A 13,026-nucleotide genomic window follows, 5' to 3' on the forward strand; every position below is an offset into this window, starting at 1 on the left:
CTCTCTGCTGGGCCCCATGGGCTGGTGCTTACTACTGCCCAGTCAGCTGTGTGCTCACCCTGGCCTTGTGAGTATCAGGTGGTGCCCAAGCTGCATGACAGCTGAAGACGTGGCAACAGGCATTGACTGGCTGGCAGAGTTGAGGGCTTAGTTGGGTAAGGTGGCAATGCCCTGCAAAGTGTGGGCTTGCTGTCTGTGCCCCTGTCTCTACCTAGGCTCTTGTCCCGTGCCTCTCCGTGGGGTCTTCTCACACCTTGGTGGGGAAAAAAAGGGTCCCTGTGGCTTATATCCCCAGCGGTGCCTGGGAAGGGGAGTGCACCCAAGGCCTTGCTCACACTAAACTCAAGGTGGGGTGGGTGAGCACTCTTTTGGCATGTGAGCTCCCTGGAGCCTTGCTGCGGCCTCGGGGCTGGGGGAGGGGATTGCTGGGAATGTCTGTTGCACCCGGCCTGCGATGGCTGCCCATGGCATAGCGGGACAGATGCCATGCTAAAGCACTCTGTAAACATGCGAGGGGTGGGTTGGCTTAGACTAGCTCCTGCCTCTTGTTTGAAAAGCAGGCTTAGGTCCTTGTTCTCTGCTCCTCTCTTGCTCCATCCTGGCGGCAGGGCTGGTCTCTGATGTGGCAAATGGTGCCATTGTGTGTGGGGGGTGGGGGTGGGAGGTGGGAGCTTTCCTTGCTGCTGGAAGGTGGGGAGGGGACAGTAAGCCCTGTGTGGGTGCTGGCTGGGCTGCTTCTCTGAGGACAGTCTCCCCTTCCTCTGCAGACTGCCTGGGTGTGGACCCCATGGAGAGGATGCCCGGGCCCCTGCAGTCTGTGGAGGCACTCTCCCTGCAGCCCCACCCCAGCTACCGGAACTTCACGCTCAAGTTTCACAAGTAAGTGTCTTATCTCTTCAGGCATGTCGTGAGTGACGTGGGGTCTCTTCTGTTACCAAGGGCAGGGCACGGCTAACTGCTGAAAACAGGAGATGCAGTCAAAGCTAGGGTTGCTGGCAGTATTACCTGAGGGAGCCCAGTTCTCTGTCTCTGGCTCAGTCCCCTGTGGGCTATAATCCTTTGGTCTGATTTGGGTTGCTGGGTTTATGGTACGGATGCTGGTGGCCTGTGATACATGGGAGGTCAGAGTAGGTGATCTGGTGGTCCCTGCTGTCCTCTAACTCTGTGGAGCTGTCCACACCAGCCAGAGGCAAAAGCTGGGCAGGAGCAACCCCGGGGAGGGGACTGGGGGGCCCTGGGAAGGTGTCTCTAGGAGCAGTTTGGCTGGGACAGTGTGGGGTTGAAGAATATTGGCTCTGGCACTTTCTGTGGGGTCTAGGCTGGGATTCCCAGTGTGGCTGGGAGGGAGTCCCTGTGTATTGCCCCGAACCAAAAGGGCGAACAAGTTGCTGAGCACGGGAAGGGGGCTAGACTTGTTGCTGGGAAACTATTAGGGAGCCGAAGGGGGTGAAACTGAGGCAGTGGCTGGGTCTGATGCTGGTGAAGGGGAGACCCTGTTAGTTCCCTGGCAGCATTACCCGGGGGCAGCACATGCAGCATCATGTGTGGCTTCAGCTCTTCAAAGTTTCCTGCTCTGATGATTCCAAATTTAGGGCCTTTGTAGTGGAAACAGCCTTATTCATGAAAAGTGTTGCTGGACAGAGATGAATCAACTTCCTCAGCCAGAGGGGGAGAGTCTCTTGCCTGAGCTCAATTCCTCAAGTACATACAGGTCTGATTTGCTTCTGTGGGCCCTGCTAAGCGGGCACCATCTCCCACCACAGCGTCACTTGGTTCCCGTTGCAGAACTGTGCAGGGTGCTGCACAGACGCCTAGTGAGGCACAGCCCCTGCCCCCAAAAGCCTTATCTGAGTAGACATGACAGACACGGGATAAGAGGGGAACAGGCATGGGGAGGGAAGTGACTCTCCCAAGGTCACCAAGCAGGCCAGTGGCAGAGTCCCAGGCCGGTGCTCTATCCACTAGACCCCACTGCATGCAGAATTATTACTAAGGGTTTGTCTACACTAATGGGGGGGGGAAGGAGGTTTGATGCGCAGCGATCGATGCATCGGCAGTCGATTTAGCAGGTCTAGTGAAGACCCGCTAAATCAACTGCCGATCGCTGTCCACTCCTGTGCTCCACCTGAAAAAGAAGCGCCAGGGGAGCTGATGGGGAGAGCGTCTCCAGTCGACATTGTGTAGTGCGGACCCCGCGGGGAGTAGATCTAAGCATGGCGACTTCAGCTACAGTATTCACGTAACTTATATCAATCTCCCCCCGTAGTGTAGACGAGGCCTGATGAGTGTAAGAGACAGAAGCCCCCCCAGCTGAGGGGTGAAACCGTAGGGTGCAGCAGGGACCGTCTTCATATTTCTCAGTGGGGCAACCTGGGCCTGTGAGTGATGGAGAGTGAGTGAGGGACTAAAAGTGGCTAAAATCTGTGGCAAGGTAAGGGCATGGGTGGGAAGGGGGACGCAGGTGGGCTGGCTGGCAGGGTCGAGTTGGTGGACAGGAAGGGGGACGCAGGTGGGCTGGCTGGCAGGGTCGAGTTGGTGGGTGTGAGCGGGGGAGACAGGTGGGTGGGCTGGTTGTTGGCACTGGGTCTTGATGGGGAGACAGATGTGCTGGCCCACTGGCTGACGGTAAGTTGGTGGGAGGGGAGACCGGTGTGGGGGCTGGCAGAGCCAAGTTGGTATGTGTGTTGGGGGAACGACAGGTGTGAGGGCTGGCTGGCAGGGCTGAGTTTGGGGGACACTGGTGGGCAGGCTGACAGGCAGAGCAGAAGCCTTAGTTGAGCAGAACAGTTCAGTATCCTGAGAAGCTCCTGATCTTGTTCAGTGGCTCCTAGGGACTCTTGCATGTGAGGCAGGGTGCTCCGCTGGGCTCTGAAATGCTGAACCAGCTATTCTTATTGTTCCTGTGCCCTGGGTCCCTCTTTTCCCTTCTCCTTCTTACGTGGGCTCTGGGGCCTGCTTCAGCCTGTGCTAGCACAGTGGCATTGTTGCTGCACTGTCTACAAGAACTTCTGCTTCCCCTGTGGTTACTCAACATGCTGCTAAATCTGGGACTCAGCAATTGAGAGAGCACAGTTGCTAAGGTCTGGCTGAGCTCTGGAGGACTGTGTGATAGGGCCCTAGGAGCTCTGTGGTGTTGAGGATGTGTGCGGTGACCACTGTATAACGTGAATGAGCGCAGGGTTGGGGAAGATACCACTAGCTTGAGCTGAAAGATATACATCCTAGTTCTAGCAGGACGAGTCTGAAGGCGATGGCTCCCTGTTGAATTGAACTATGGGACGGGGGAAAATGCTTCTGTCATAAATATAAAGGGAAGGGTAAACCCCTTTAAAATCCCTCCTGGCCAGAGGAAAAATCCTCTCACCTGTAAAGGGTTAAGAAGCTAAAGGTAACCTCACTGGCACCTGACCAAAATGACCAATGAGGAGACAAGATACTTTCAAAAGCTGGGAGGAGGGAGAGAAACAAAGGGTCTGTCTGTCTGTATGCTGCTTTTGCCAGGGACAGAACAGGAATGGAGTCTTAGAACTTTTAGTAAGTAATCTAGCTAAGTATGTGTTAGATTATGATTTCTTTAAATGGCTGAGAAAAGAACTGTGCTGAATAGAATGACTATCCCTGTCTGTGTCTTTTTTTTGTAACTTAAGGTTTTGCCTAGAGGGATTCTCTATGTTTTAAATCTAATTACCCTGTAAGGTATCTACCATCCTGATTTTACAGAGGTGTTTCCTTTACTTCTATTAAGTCTTCTTGTAAGACAACTGAAAGCTTTTTCATTGTTCTAAGATCCAAGGGTTTGGGTCTGTGGTCACCTATGCAAATTGGTGAGGATTTTTACCAAACCTTCCCCAGGAAGTGGGGTGCAAGGTTTGGGAGGATTTTTGGGGGGAAAGACATGTCCAAACTACGTTTCCCACTAAACCCGGTTAAAGTTTGGTGGTGGCAGTGGAAATCCAGGGGCAAAGGATAAAATTAATTTGTACCTTGGGGAAGTTTTAACCTAAGCTGGTGAAAATAAGCTTAGGAGGTTTTCATGCAGGTCCCCACATCTGTACCCTAGAGTTCAGAGTGGGGGAGGAACCTTGACAGCTTCCCATGCACTAACAAGCAGGAGGCGGTGTTGGTGGGGGGAGGCAGCTCAAAGTGCCCACCGGTTATGTTCATGGCGTTATTGTTAAGAATACAGCCGCTCTGCAGCGGGGAGGTGTGACACATGCACTACTCAAGCTAACACAATAAAAACAGCAGTGTGGCCACCGTGGCCTGGATGGCGGCTTAGGCTAGTTGTTTGAGCCGTACCTAGGATCTTGGTTGTGGTTGTACTAGGATGACTAGCCTAAGCCACAGTGGCCAGACGGCCTTTTTAGGCACTAGCTCGAGCAGAACTAGTGCATGTGCATGTACATCTACCTGAGCTGGAAATTATACCTCCCAGCTGCAGTGTAAAGACATTACCTTGGTTTCCCTTTAGGCTGTGTTATCAAGTGGTTGGGATGGAGCAGTGAGTCAGAATTCTGGGTTCTGCTCCTGGCTCTGCCACTGCTCCCGTGATTTCAGCTAAGTTGCTATTTCCCCATCTGTAAATTGGGCCAACACCAGCTTCTTAAGGGGGGGTGGCCTGTGTAGCTTTGGGCCGAAAGGGGCAGTATGGTGCTGAGTTTCTAGCTGTGAAGAGCAGCTCCCTCTTGGAGTGATGGAATGGTATGGTCCATTCCATTCCGAAGACGTCCTGTTAGTCTGATCACTGTCTCCTGCAGGCTCATTAACGTCACCATCCAGTTTAAACTGAAGGCCATCAACATCCAGACGATCATTAACAATGAGATCCCGGACTGCTACACCTTCACCATCACTGTGAGTAACCCTGGCCCAGCTCTGAGCTGCACCTGCTTGCGCCAGAGAAATACATAGCCAGCACTCCCCTAGGTCTGCAGCTGCCTGAGGGAAGCATGGGACTTTGGGATGAGTTAGAGATGGACAAGCCGTTAGCCTGTACAACCTTCTTCCTGGGAGACCACCCCACAGCCTGGTCGCTCTCGCTGTCGGGGAACGCTCGCTCTTGAGCAAAGGAGCGGTCAGGCTGAATTCCTCCGAGCGATGTGCCCCTGGGCCAGCGAGCGAGGGCAGGTAGCTCTTTGGGCTGAGTCCCTGGGGTGGTGAGCAGCCATGACATAGGAGGAGGGAGCCAGGGAGGAGGCCAAGGTTTCTGGCTGTGGTGCAGTTCTAGTGGGGCTCTCAGCTGGAAAGACACTGTGAAATTGCCCTTGTTCCACAGTGCCACCTGCTGACTCAAGCGACGAAGTCTGCTGCTGCTCATTCCTCTTGGCCCTGCAGAACCAGCTCAGGAGCTGGATTCCAACTGGCTCATGCGTCTGAGCCAAGAACTCTTCCCAGAGAGCCAGGAGGAGCCCAGCTGGGCTCCCTGAGCCTGCGGGGCTGCCAGGTGCACCCTCTCTGCATGGCTGCTCGCTGAGCAGGTTCTCCGTCAGAGGGTCAGTGTGAGACCCAGCTGTGCTGCTGGCACATGCTGCCTGGCAGAGCAGGACTATAATAAGGGACTGAGAGTCCTGTGGCAGGAGCAGGGCTGGTGAGGACTATCCAGCCAGAGAGGTTCCTGGCCATCCCATTCCCTCCTCGCTGTGCAGTAGCAGTCTTCCTCTTCCTTCACCAGATCACGTTTGACAACAAGGCTCACAGTGGCCGGGTGAAGATCAGCCTGGACAACAAAGCTGACATCAAAGAGTGCAAGGACCCCAGCGTGTATGGCCGAGGTAGGGGGTGGGAAGGGCAGACAGAATGGGGGGCAGTCTTCCTCCCCGCCCCCCCCCACTGCTAACTGGAAGGGCCATTGGTTTGGCTGCGCTAGCGTTGCTGTGAACCCCATTCAGGCCTGTCCATTCTAGACGCCCCCTTTCACAGCAAATGTGACCTCGCCTCTGGGCTGAGCCTTCCTCAGCTAGATCTGTGCCGGGGGATGATTTGGGCAGGTGGAGGGATCTGTTCAGCAGCGTTGGAGTGATCTCTGGGTGATGTGACTCAGGGCAGGTGTCCATGGAAGACCATGCACCGCTCCTGTGATCGGAGCAGACACGCCTACTCCTTACTTCCTCACTCCCACGTAACTAAAATCCTGGCTTCAGGATGGGCACTGGGTGTCACCCCTGCTGTCTAGCAGGCTGATGGTGGTGGCTGCTCTCTGCTGGGCGTTCTTGGCCGGTGTGGCATGTGGGCTCCGGGCGCTGCTGTCTCCATTCTCAGACCCCTGAGCACTCTGTTCTTGTGGAGGAGCCTGTCTCCTTTGCTGCTTTTCCTCCACCGGGGCTGTCCTACACTGTACTCTGGGCTCCGCTTGGCCACCCTGGTGTTCCCTTGCTGAGGAGATCCACTGCCTCTTCCAGGAGACAACACCTTCCGCGTGTTCTTTGACGTGGCTGTGATCCTTGTTTGTGTGCTGTCCTTCATCCTGTGTGCCCGCTCCATCATCCGGGGCTTGATGCTGCAGCATGTGAGTACTGGCCTGGCCTGCTGGGCTGACCAGCATGAACCCTTCGAGTGCCACTGGGCAAACATCAGGCTCCGACAGCACAGCCCCTTGCACTCCTGCAGCCTCTCAGGAATGATGGGCCTCCACTTGGGTGTAAGGCTGTGCCTGCTGCAGCGATCCCCTTTGAGGCTGGGTCTCTCTGGCAGGAGGGAGGGTTCCCAGGGCATCTCCTATGAATCCCTTGAGGCACACATCTACTGAATAAGGCTGAGGGCCGTGGGCATCTCTGGGGATGGAATGGCTCAGTCAGTCTGAGATGGAGCTGTCAGAGGCTGGAACCTGCTGCTCCCAGCTGAGTTGCCCTGGAGGTGAGCAGAGCATCAGACCAGTGAAGTGAGAGAAAGTGACCTGGTGAAAAGGGCAAATATGAATTTTATTTTGAGCTAGGTGAAAACCAGCTCTGCCCAGTGCTCCAGGAGAGAGAGAGAGTTTTGCTTTGTCTATTTCTCCCTCTGCAAGGGTGAGGATTCTGGGACATGGGGCCTGCTACTCCCACTGGGGCCTTCTCCGCCCAGCAGCCATGTTCCAAACCAAACATCCCCAAGGGACTCTTGGGAGTCCACATCAGCCCCCTGCTTGGGAAGCGTTGTCCCTGCTGTGGGTCCATCACCGCTCTCCATCCTGCTTGCAGGAGCTGGGCCATTTCTTTCAGAGACGCTACAACCAGGATGTCTCCCTGTCAGACCGCATGGAGTTTGTGAATGGCTGGTACATCCTGCTGGTGGTGAGTGATGTCCTGACAGTGTCTGGGACCATCATGAAGATCGGAATTGAGTCAAAGGTGAGGGGATGGCCAGGCATCCATTCCTGTGTGTGCTCTTCCCCCTCTCTCTGGGGCTGTGCCGGGGAACCCTCCCAGAGAATCTCTCTGGTAAAACATCTCCTCTGCACCCTGGGAATGCTGCCAGGGCAGGGGCACTGGCAGGGTGTGCAGAGCCACTGGAAGGCCACACCTTCACTCCCAGCAGGTGGCGTCTGCACTCTTGTGGCTGGGGCGCTGGGATTCCTCCTTGCGCCTCCCTGATAGGGTTGGGGCAAGGACCTTGCTCAGTCAGGCCAGAGGAGAAGAGGAAGATGCTGGTCCTCTGGGAATGCACCATTTGCCCCCTGCCAGAGCTGTTAATAGCTGTAGCCTGAGGGGATTTTACTAGAGGAACCAGCTCCCTAGCGGCCCCAGGCCAGGGCACTCAATGGGAGTGAGTCACAAAACAGAGAGGCAGCCAATAGCATCACTGACAAGTGACTTTGGCTGTAGAGCTGGCAGCTTGCTGGGCATGGAGATCCCAGCCTAGGTGCAGATGTGGGCACTGCCAAACCTCCTGCCTTGGGGTCATGTTCCCTCCTAGCTCAGGGCTGTTTGTAAGATCAGTGCAGTAATCCTGTGGCTCTGTAGGCTCCTGTAGAGCTTGAGGCACCATTTGCCTGTTCTGTTCCCAGCAGGGAGAGAGGGACAGGGAAGGACCCACTCTGAGACTGCATGGCCCAATAGCTGCATATGGGTGCCGGATTGCTGCTGTCCCCATGCTCTGGAGTGAGGGAACGATCATGGCTACTGAGCACGTCTGAGTGTTTAGTGAAATCCTGGTCTGCGCAGGTCCATGCGGGGCCCTGAGTGATGATCCCCCTCCAGCGTACAGCCCTTCCCCGCCACAGACCGTAATGTAGGGGACCCAAGGCACTAGGTACTCGTGCCAGGTCTTTGCCTAGTTTAAAAGGGCCTGAGTGGCTTCCTCCCTTCCCTTGGGAAACCATGCCAGGTACCAAGCCAACCCTGTCCTGAGCCCAACCTGTTCTGGCCCTTGACCCATCCCAAAGGGGACCCCTGGCCAGGTTAGGACGGACAGACTGTGCTGTTGTCCTGGAGCCAGGCTTGGGAGTGATCAGTCTCCTCCTCTCCCCTCCGATTGGTCCTGTTGCTTTTCGCTGACCTGCCCTCCCCTCGCTTGCCTCCCCACTCCAGAGGCTGCAAGGCCTTTCCTGATGCAGATCTTTTCCAATCAATCATGTTCCAAATGCATAACGGGCTGAGGGCTGCCCTCAGTGTCTTGTATTGCTGCTCCTCGGGCTCTCCTGTCCACCTGCCGGTAGCTGTCAGCTGGGTTCTGCTCCCCTGGCTGTAATGGATTCATAGATTCCAAGGGCAGAAGGGACCACTGGGATCATGTGGTTTGGCACAGGCCAGAGAACTTCCCCAGAGCAGAGCTCTTAGAAAAACATCCAATCTTGAATTAAAAATTGCCAGTGTTGGAGAACCCACCACAGCCCTTGGCGGAATGGTAGTGAGTGCTGGGTAGTCCAGGATACTAAGCACCTCAGCTCCTGTTAATGATGGGAGGCACGTTTGCTGTGAAGGGCGGGGCCGCCTGACGTGTCTGTGTCTGTCTGCAGAACTTGGCCAGCTATGACGTGTGCAGCATCCTTCTGGGCACCTCCACACTCCTGGTCTGGGTCGGGGTCATCCGCTACCTCAGCTTCTTCCAGAAATACAATGTGAGTGATGTCTGCGTGCAGACGCACACAGCATGTAGCGAGAGAGCTCTGTCTCAGTGAGTGGCAACGCTGCTTGAGGTGCTGTATTCTGCTCGAAGCGAAGGCCTGGGCAGACTTTGCCTCCTCAATCCTGACCTGCAGCATGCCACTGCATCTCCCTACCCCTGGCTCTTCTCTCACAGCTCTGCCGATCCCCCTCAATCCTGACTTGCAGCCACGCCCCTGTGATTAGATGGGGTTCACCCCCCCAGCTCTGCCAGTGCCCCTCAGAGCTGACTTGCAACCCCCCAGCTATTCCAGCCCTGCTTTCTCAGCAAACAAAAGTGGAACAATTCAATGTAAACCTGTTGTGCTGGCTAATGCTCTTTCTACTCCACATCAGTGCTCTGAAAGGATGGGGCTTCCAACGCTCCCTTTAAGAATCATTTTGCAGCCTGATCGTTCGCCCTGATACTCAGCTCCATTGCCCTGTGATATCATGCCATTGCACTTGCTCCTCTTCCTGGGCCACCTCTTCCTGCTCCTCCCCTAGGTTGACATGTCCCTCCTATTCCTAGGAGCAGCCTCTGCCACAGGAGACATGGGTCTCCCCAGCTATGCACACTCAGCTGCCTTTCCTCTGGAGGATCGCTGCTGGCCTGGGGACAGGACTCGGTCCCAGGTGCTGTTTCTGCAGGGCTCTGGCAAGACTTGATGCCTCTGCACGTTCAGTGTAGAGTAGCTGGGGCCTTGCTGGCTGCCATGCAATGCAGCAGGCCGCTGTTGCATCTGCTGCCTCCTCTCCCAGACCTTTGTGCTGCCCCGCAATTATTATTGTTCCCATCTGATCTCTGTGTGGTGACTGATCCTATTATCCCTTGGGGATACCCAGCTCTGTCATTGTATCCCCTTTGGCGTCTCCTGCTGACTCTGGGCTCCCTGATGGAGAGTTCCTGCACTATTCGTGTTTCACAATCACATCTGTCTCCCCCAGATTCTCATAGTGACCATGAGGGTCGCCCTCCCCAACATGATCCGCTTCTGCTGCTGTGTGGCTGTCATCTACCTGGGCTACTGCTTCTGCGGGTGGATCGTACTGGGCCCGTACCATGTCAAGGTATCATAGGGCACTGTACCATGTCGGGGTTGGTTGGGGAGACCAGGTCTGCAGCTGGGAGTGTTGGGGGCACTGTACCATCTGGGGGGTCAGTCTGTGTAGGTAGGAGCATGGAGGGACTGTGCCATGTTGTGAGGGTCCGGGGAGGAACTAGGTTTGGCTAGGGGCATTGGGGGTGGGGGGACCAGTTTGTGTGGCTAGTAGCATAAGGGGGCAGGTCAGTGTGTCTAGGGGCATTGAGAAGGGGACTGTACCATGTTGGGGGGGGGGCAGGTCTGTGTGGCATGGGGCACTGGAGCCCTGCCTTTGCTTGGGTGGAATTCCAAATCCCCAGCCCAAGCCAGAGATCCCAGAGCCTTGAAGTCTCCCGCTGTGCTGGTGGTAGCTCTGCCCTGTAAAATAGCAATAACCCTCCAAGCACTGCTCAGCATTAGGGGAGAACACAGCCAGTCTTGATCCCCATCCCAGTCCCCTCAGGGTGGGGGAAGATCCATAAGGAACCTCCCAGTGGAAACAAAATGATGGGGATAGAGCAGTCCATCCCCCAACACGCAGCTGGCATCAGCCTCTCCTTGCACAGTGGGTAGCAGCAGCGAGGAATCACCCTCTCTGTCCTATTGCCCTGTTTAGTGCAGCATAGGGTCTGGAGCAGGTGAGGCTGCTACAACAGAACCTCTGGCCCATGGCTCGGCTCGGCCTGGCTTGGCTCTGCCAGAGCCTCTGCTCCTGGTCAGGCAGCGCTAAGCAGCGGGTGGCGAGAGAGGCAGGAGGAAGTGAGGCAAGCAGGAAATGGGAGCCCTCAGGGGCCTGTTCCTATTGCTACCCTGCTGGGGGATGTTGGCTAGTCCCTTCCCCTCTCTGCACCCATTTGGGGAAGGGGGCTAATGGCCGGATAGAGCTTATAGCAAAAGGCCCTGAAGAGGGAAGATCTGTGTTGCTGGTAGCTCTGCTGCCATTGAGCCTAGATGGTCACGCAGCGCTGCTCCAGCTCCCCATGTGGCTTAGCTCCAGGGTCTGCCTGGCCATACTGTACTCAGGGGCTTGGCTCTCTGTCCCATGTGCAGTTCCGCTCCCTCTCCATGGTGTCCGAATGCCTCTTCTCCCTCATCAATGGGGATGATATGTTCGTGACCTTCGCTGAGATGCAACAGAACAGCTACCTGGTGTGGCTCTTCAGCCAGCTCTACCTCTACACCTTCATCAGTCTCTTCATCTACATGGTGCTCAGCCTCTTCATTGCACTCATCACCGGCTCCTATGAGACCATCAAGGTCAGTCTGGGGAGTGCTGCCTTCCCTGGGCTGCAGGCTTGTCCGAGCTGAGAGCCATGTCCAACCTGCATGAAATGGACCTTGTCTCAGGTTCCCTCAGCCACCTCCGTCTTGGGGTGGAGCACAGCATGTTGGGACATAAAGCCCTTCCAGCAGGGAGTATTGTGAACTCCATGGGCTGCCCTCTTAGAGTGGTGCCAACGGGGGGCTTAGTTACCCAATGACAGGAGTGTGGGCTAGGACACGTCTCCTCCCCTGGGCCTAGCTGCAGCTGGCAGTGATCGCCTGGGGACGTGGTTTGGAGACAGCTTTGCTTGAGACCATAAGCACTTGTGTGCCTGAGCCAGCCCGTTTCCAGTACGACCCAGGGGCTCCACCAATTCAAATCCAAAGTGGCGCCACCTATGGTCCCTCCGGCCCTAGCATGTCTGGCCGTGCTGCCATTGCCCTGTTGCTGCCAGCCCTCCAAGGGCTGTGGGGAAGGGGAGTGAGGGCCCTGGAGTCTGCCCTCATGTGTATTGAGTAGGGAAGTCCTCTGGGGAGGCTTTAGCTTTCTCTTCAGTTCTGTGGAACTTTTTCTTCTAGGCCTGGACAGAGCTGTCCCTAGGGTATGGCGAATAGGGGTGACTGCCACGGGCCCCATGCTTTGGGGGGGCCCTGTGCTCCATAGGCTCCAAACCCTGCTCCCCAGTGCCTCTTACCTGCTGGCAGCCCCACTGATCACTCCTCCCCCTCCCTCTCAGAGCCTCCTGTCTGCTGCCAGCAGCTGTTCCGCTGGGAGGGAGAGGGAGAAGTGGGGACTGGGCATGCTCGCGGGAAGGGGTGGGGTGGGGCTTGGGGGAAGGGGTGGAGTGGGGGCAGGGCCTGGAGTGAATGGGGTGGGGCTGATTTGTCCCAGGCCCTGCACCTCCCACCCCCAGGATGGCCCTGGGCCTGGAACTTGAGCAGTGCAGGCAGCATAGGGTAAGCTTTCCCTATGCTGCACCAGGCCCTGGCATGGCTGCCTGTGAGGTGAGGGGATTGTCTTTGGCCCATCAGATCCTTGGCCTCTGCTAAGACCATCAAGGCTCAGCTAGGCCATGGTCAAGACTCCAGCATGTCCACACAGGCCCTGACCAGCCCTCAGATTAGTTAGTGCCCTGGATTGGCTCCCCCTCCCGTGTCCCCAAGAGCTCCCCTGCTGCTGAGAGAAGCTGTAGGAGGCTTCTGGAGAGGGTTATCAGGCCAGGCTTAGTGGGCAGGCAGCCTGATTCCTCTCTGTCCATTTCTGCAGCACCAGTGTGAGGGTGATGTGCCCATCACACAGCTCCACATGTATATTGCCGAGTGCAAAGACAGCCCAAGGTCTGGCAAGTTCCGCTGTGATAGCAGCTCCTCCTGCTCGGTCTTCTGCTGCTGCGAGCGGTATGTATGCAGGGCAGGAGCCAGCAGGCTCTGGGGACAGGATGGGCTGAACCACTCTGCTCTAACCCATTCCAGTAACTCTCTAGGGTCAGACCTGGGCGTGGCTGTTAGGAGTTCGGGTGGGGGGGAGGGATGGTCCCCATGTACTAAGCGGAGAAGCGAACTGCACATTGTACACTGGTCAATAGAAAGGGCTTAAGAACATGCTTATAGATTAAACA

The 13,026-nt window shown here is 56.1% G+C and overlaps 1 protein-coding gene across 2 annotated transcripts in view; it reads left to right on the forward strand.

The window, feature by feature from the left end:
* LOC140900630 (mucolipin-1) overlaps nucleotides 1–13,026 on the forward strand; it is a 34,049-nt gene that overhangs the window by 9,282 nt on the left and 11,741 nt on the right. The window contains exons 5-13 of one of the 2 annotated variants that reach the window (XM_073318170.2): nucleotides 768–879; nucleotides 4,758–4,854; nucleotides 5,672–5,771; nucleotides 6,399–6,505; nucleotides 7,176–7,325; nucleotides 8,933–9,034; nucleotides 10,008–10,130; nucleotides 11,195–11,401; nucleotides 12,675–12,805. In XM_073318170.2, coding sequence (XP_073174271.1) covers nucleotides 768–879; nucleotides 4,758–4,854; nucleotides 5,672–5,771; nucleotides 6,399–6,505; nucleotides 7,176–7,325; nucleotides 8,933–9,034; nucleotides 10,008–10,130; nucleotides 11,195–11,401; nucleotides 12,675–12,805 — 1,129 coding nt within the window. The remainder of the gene's footprint in view (nucleotides 1–767; nucleotides 880–4,757; nucleotides 4,855–5,671; nucleotides 5,772–6,398; nucleotides 6,506–7,175; nucleotides 7,326–8,932; nucleotides 9,035–10,007; nucleotides 10,131–11,194; nucleotides 11,402–12,674; nucleotides 12,806–13,026) is intronic. The other variant, XM_073318169.2, reaches the window with a different exon arrangement.

The sequence above is a fragment of the Lepidochelys kempii genome, chromosome 20, assembly GCF_965140285.1.
Source record: "Lepidochelys kempii isolate rLepKem1 chromosome 20, rLepKem1.hap1, whole genome shotgun sequence".
Taxonomy (NCBI): domain Eukaryota; kingdom Metazoa; phylum Chordata; order Testudines; family Cheloniidae; genus Lepidochelys; species Lepidochelys kempii.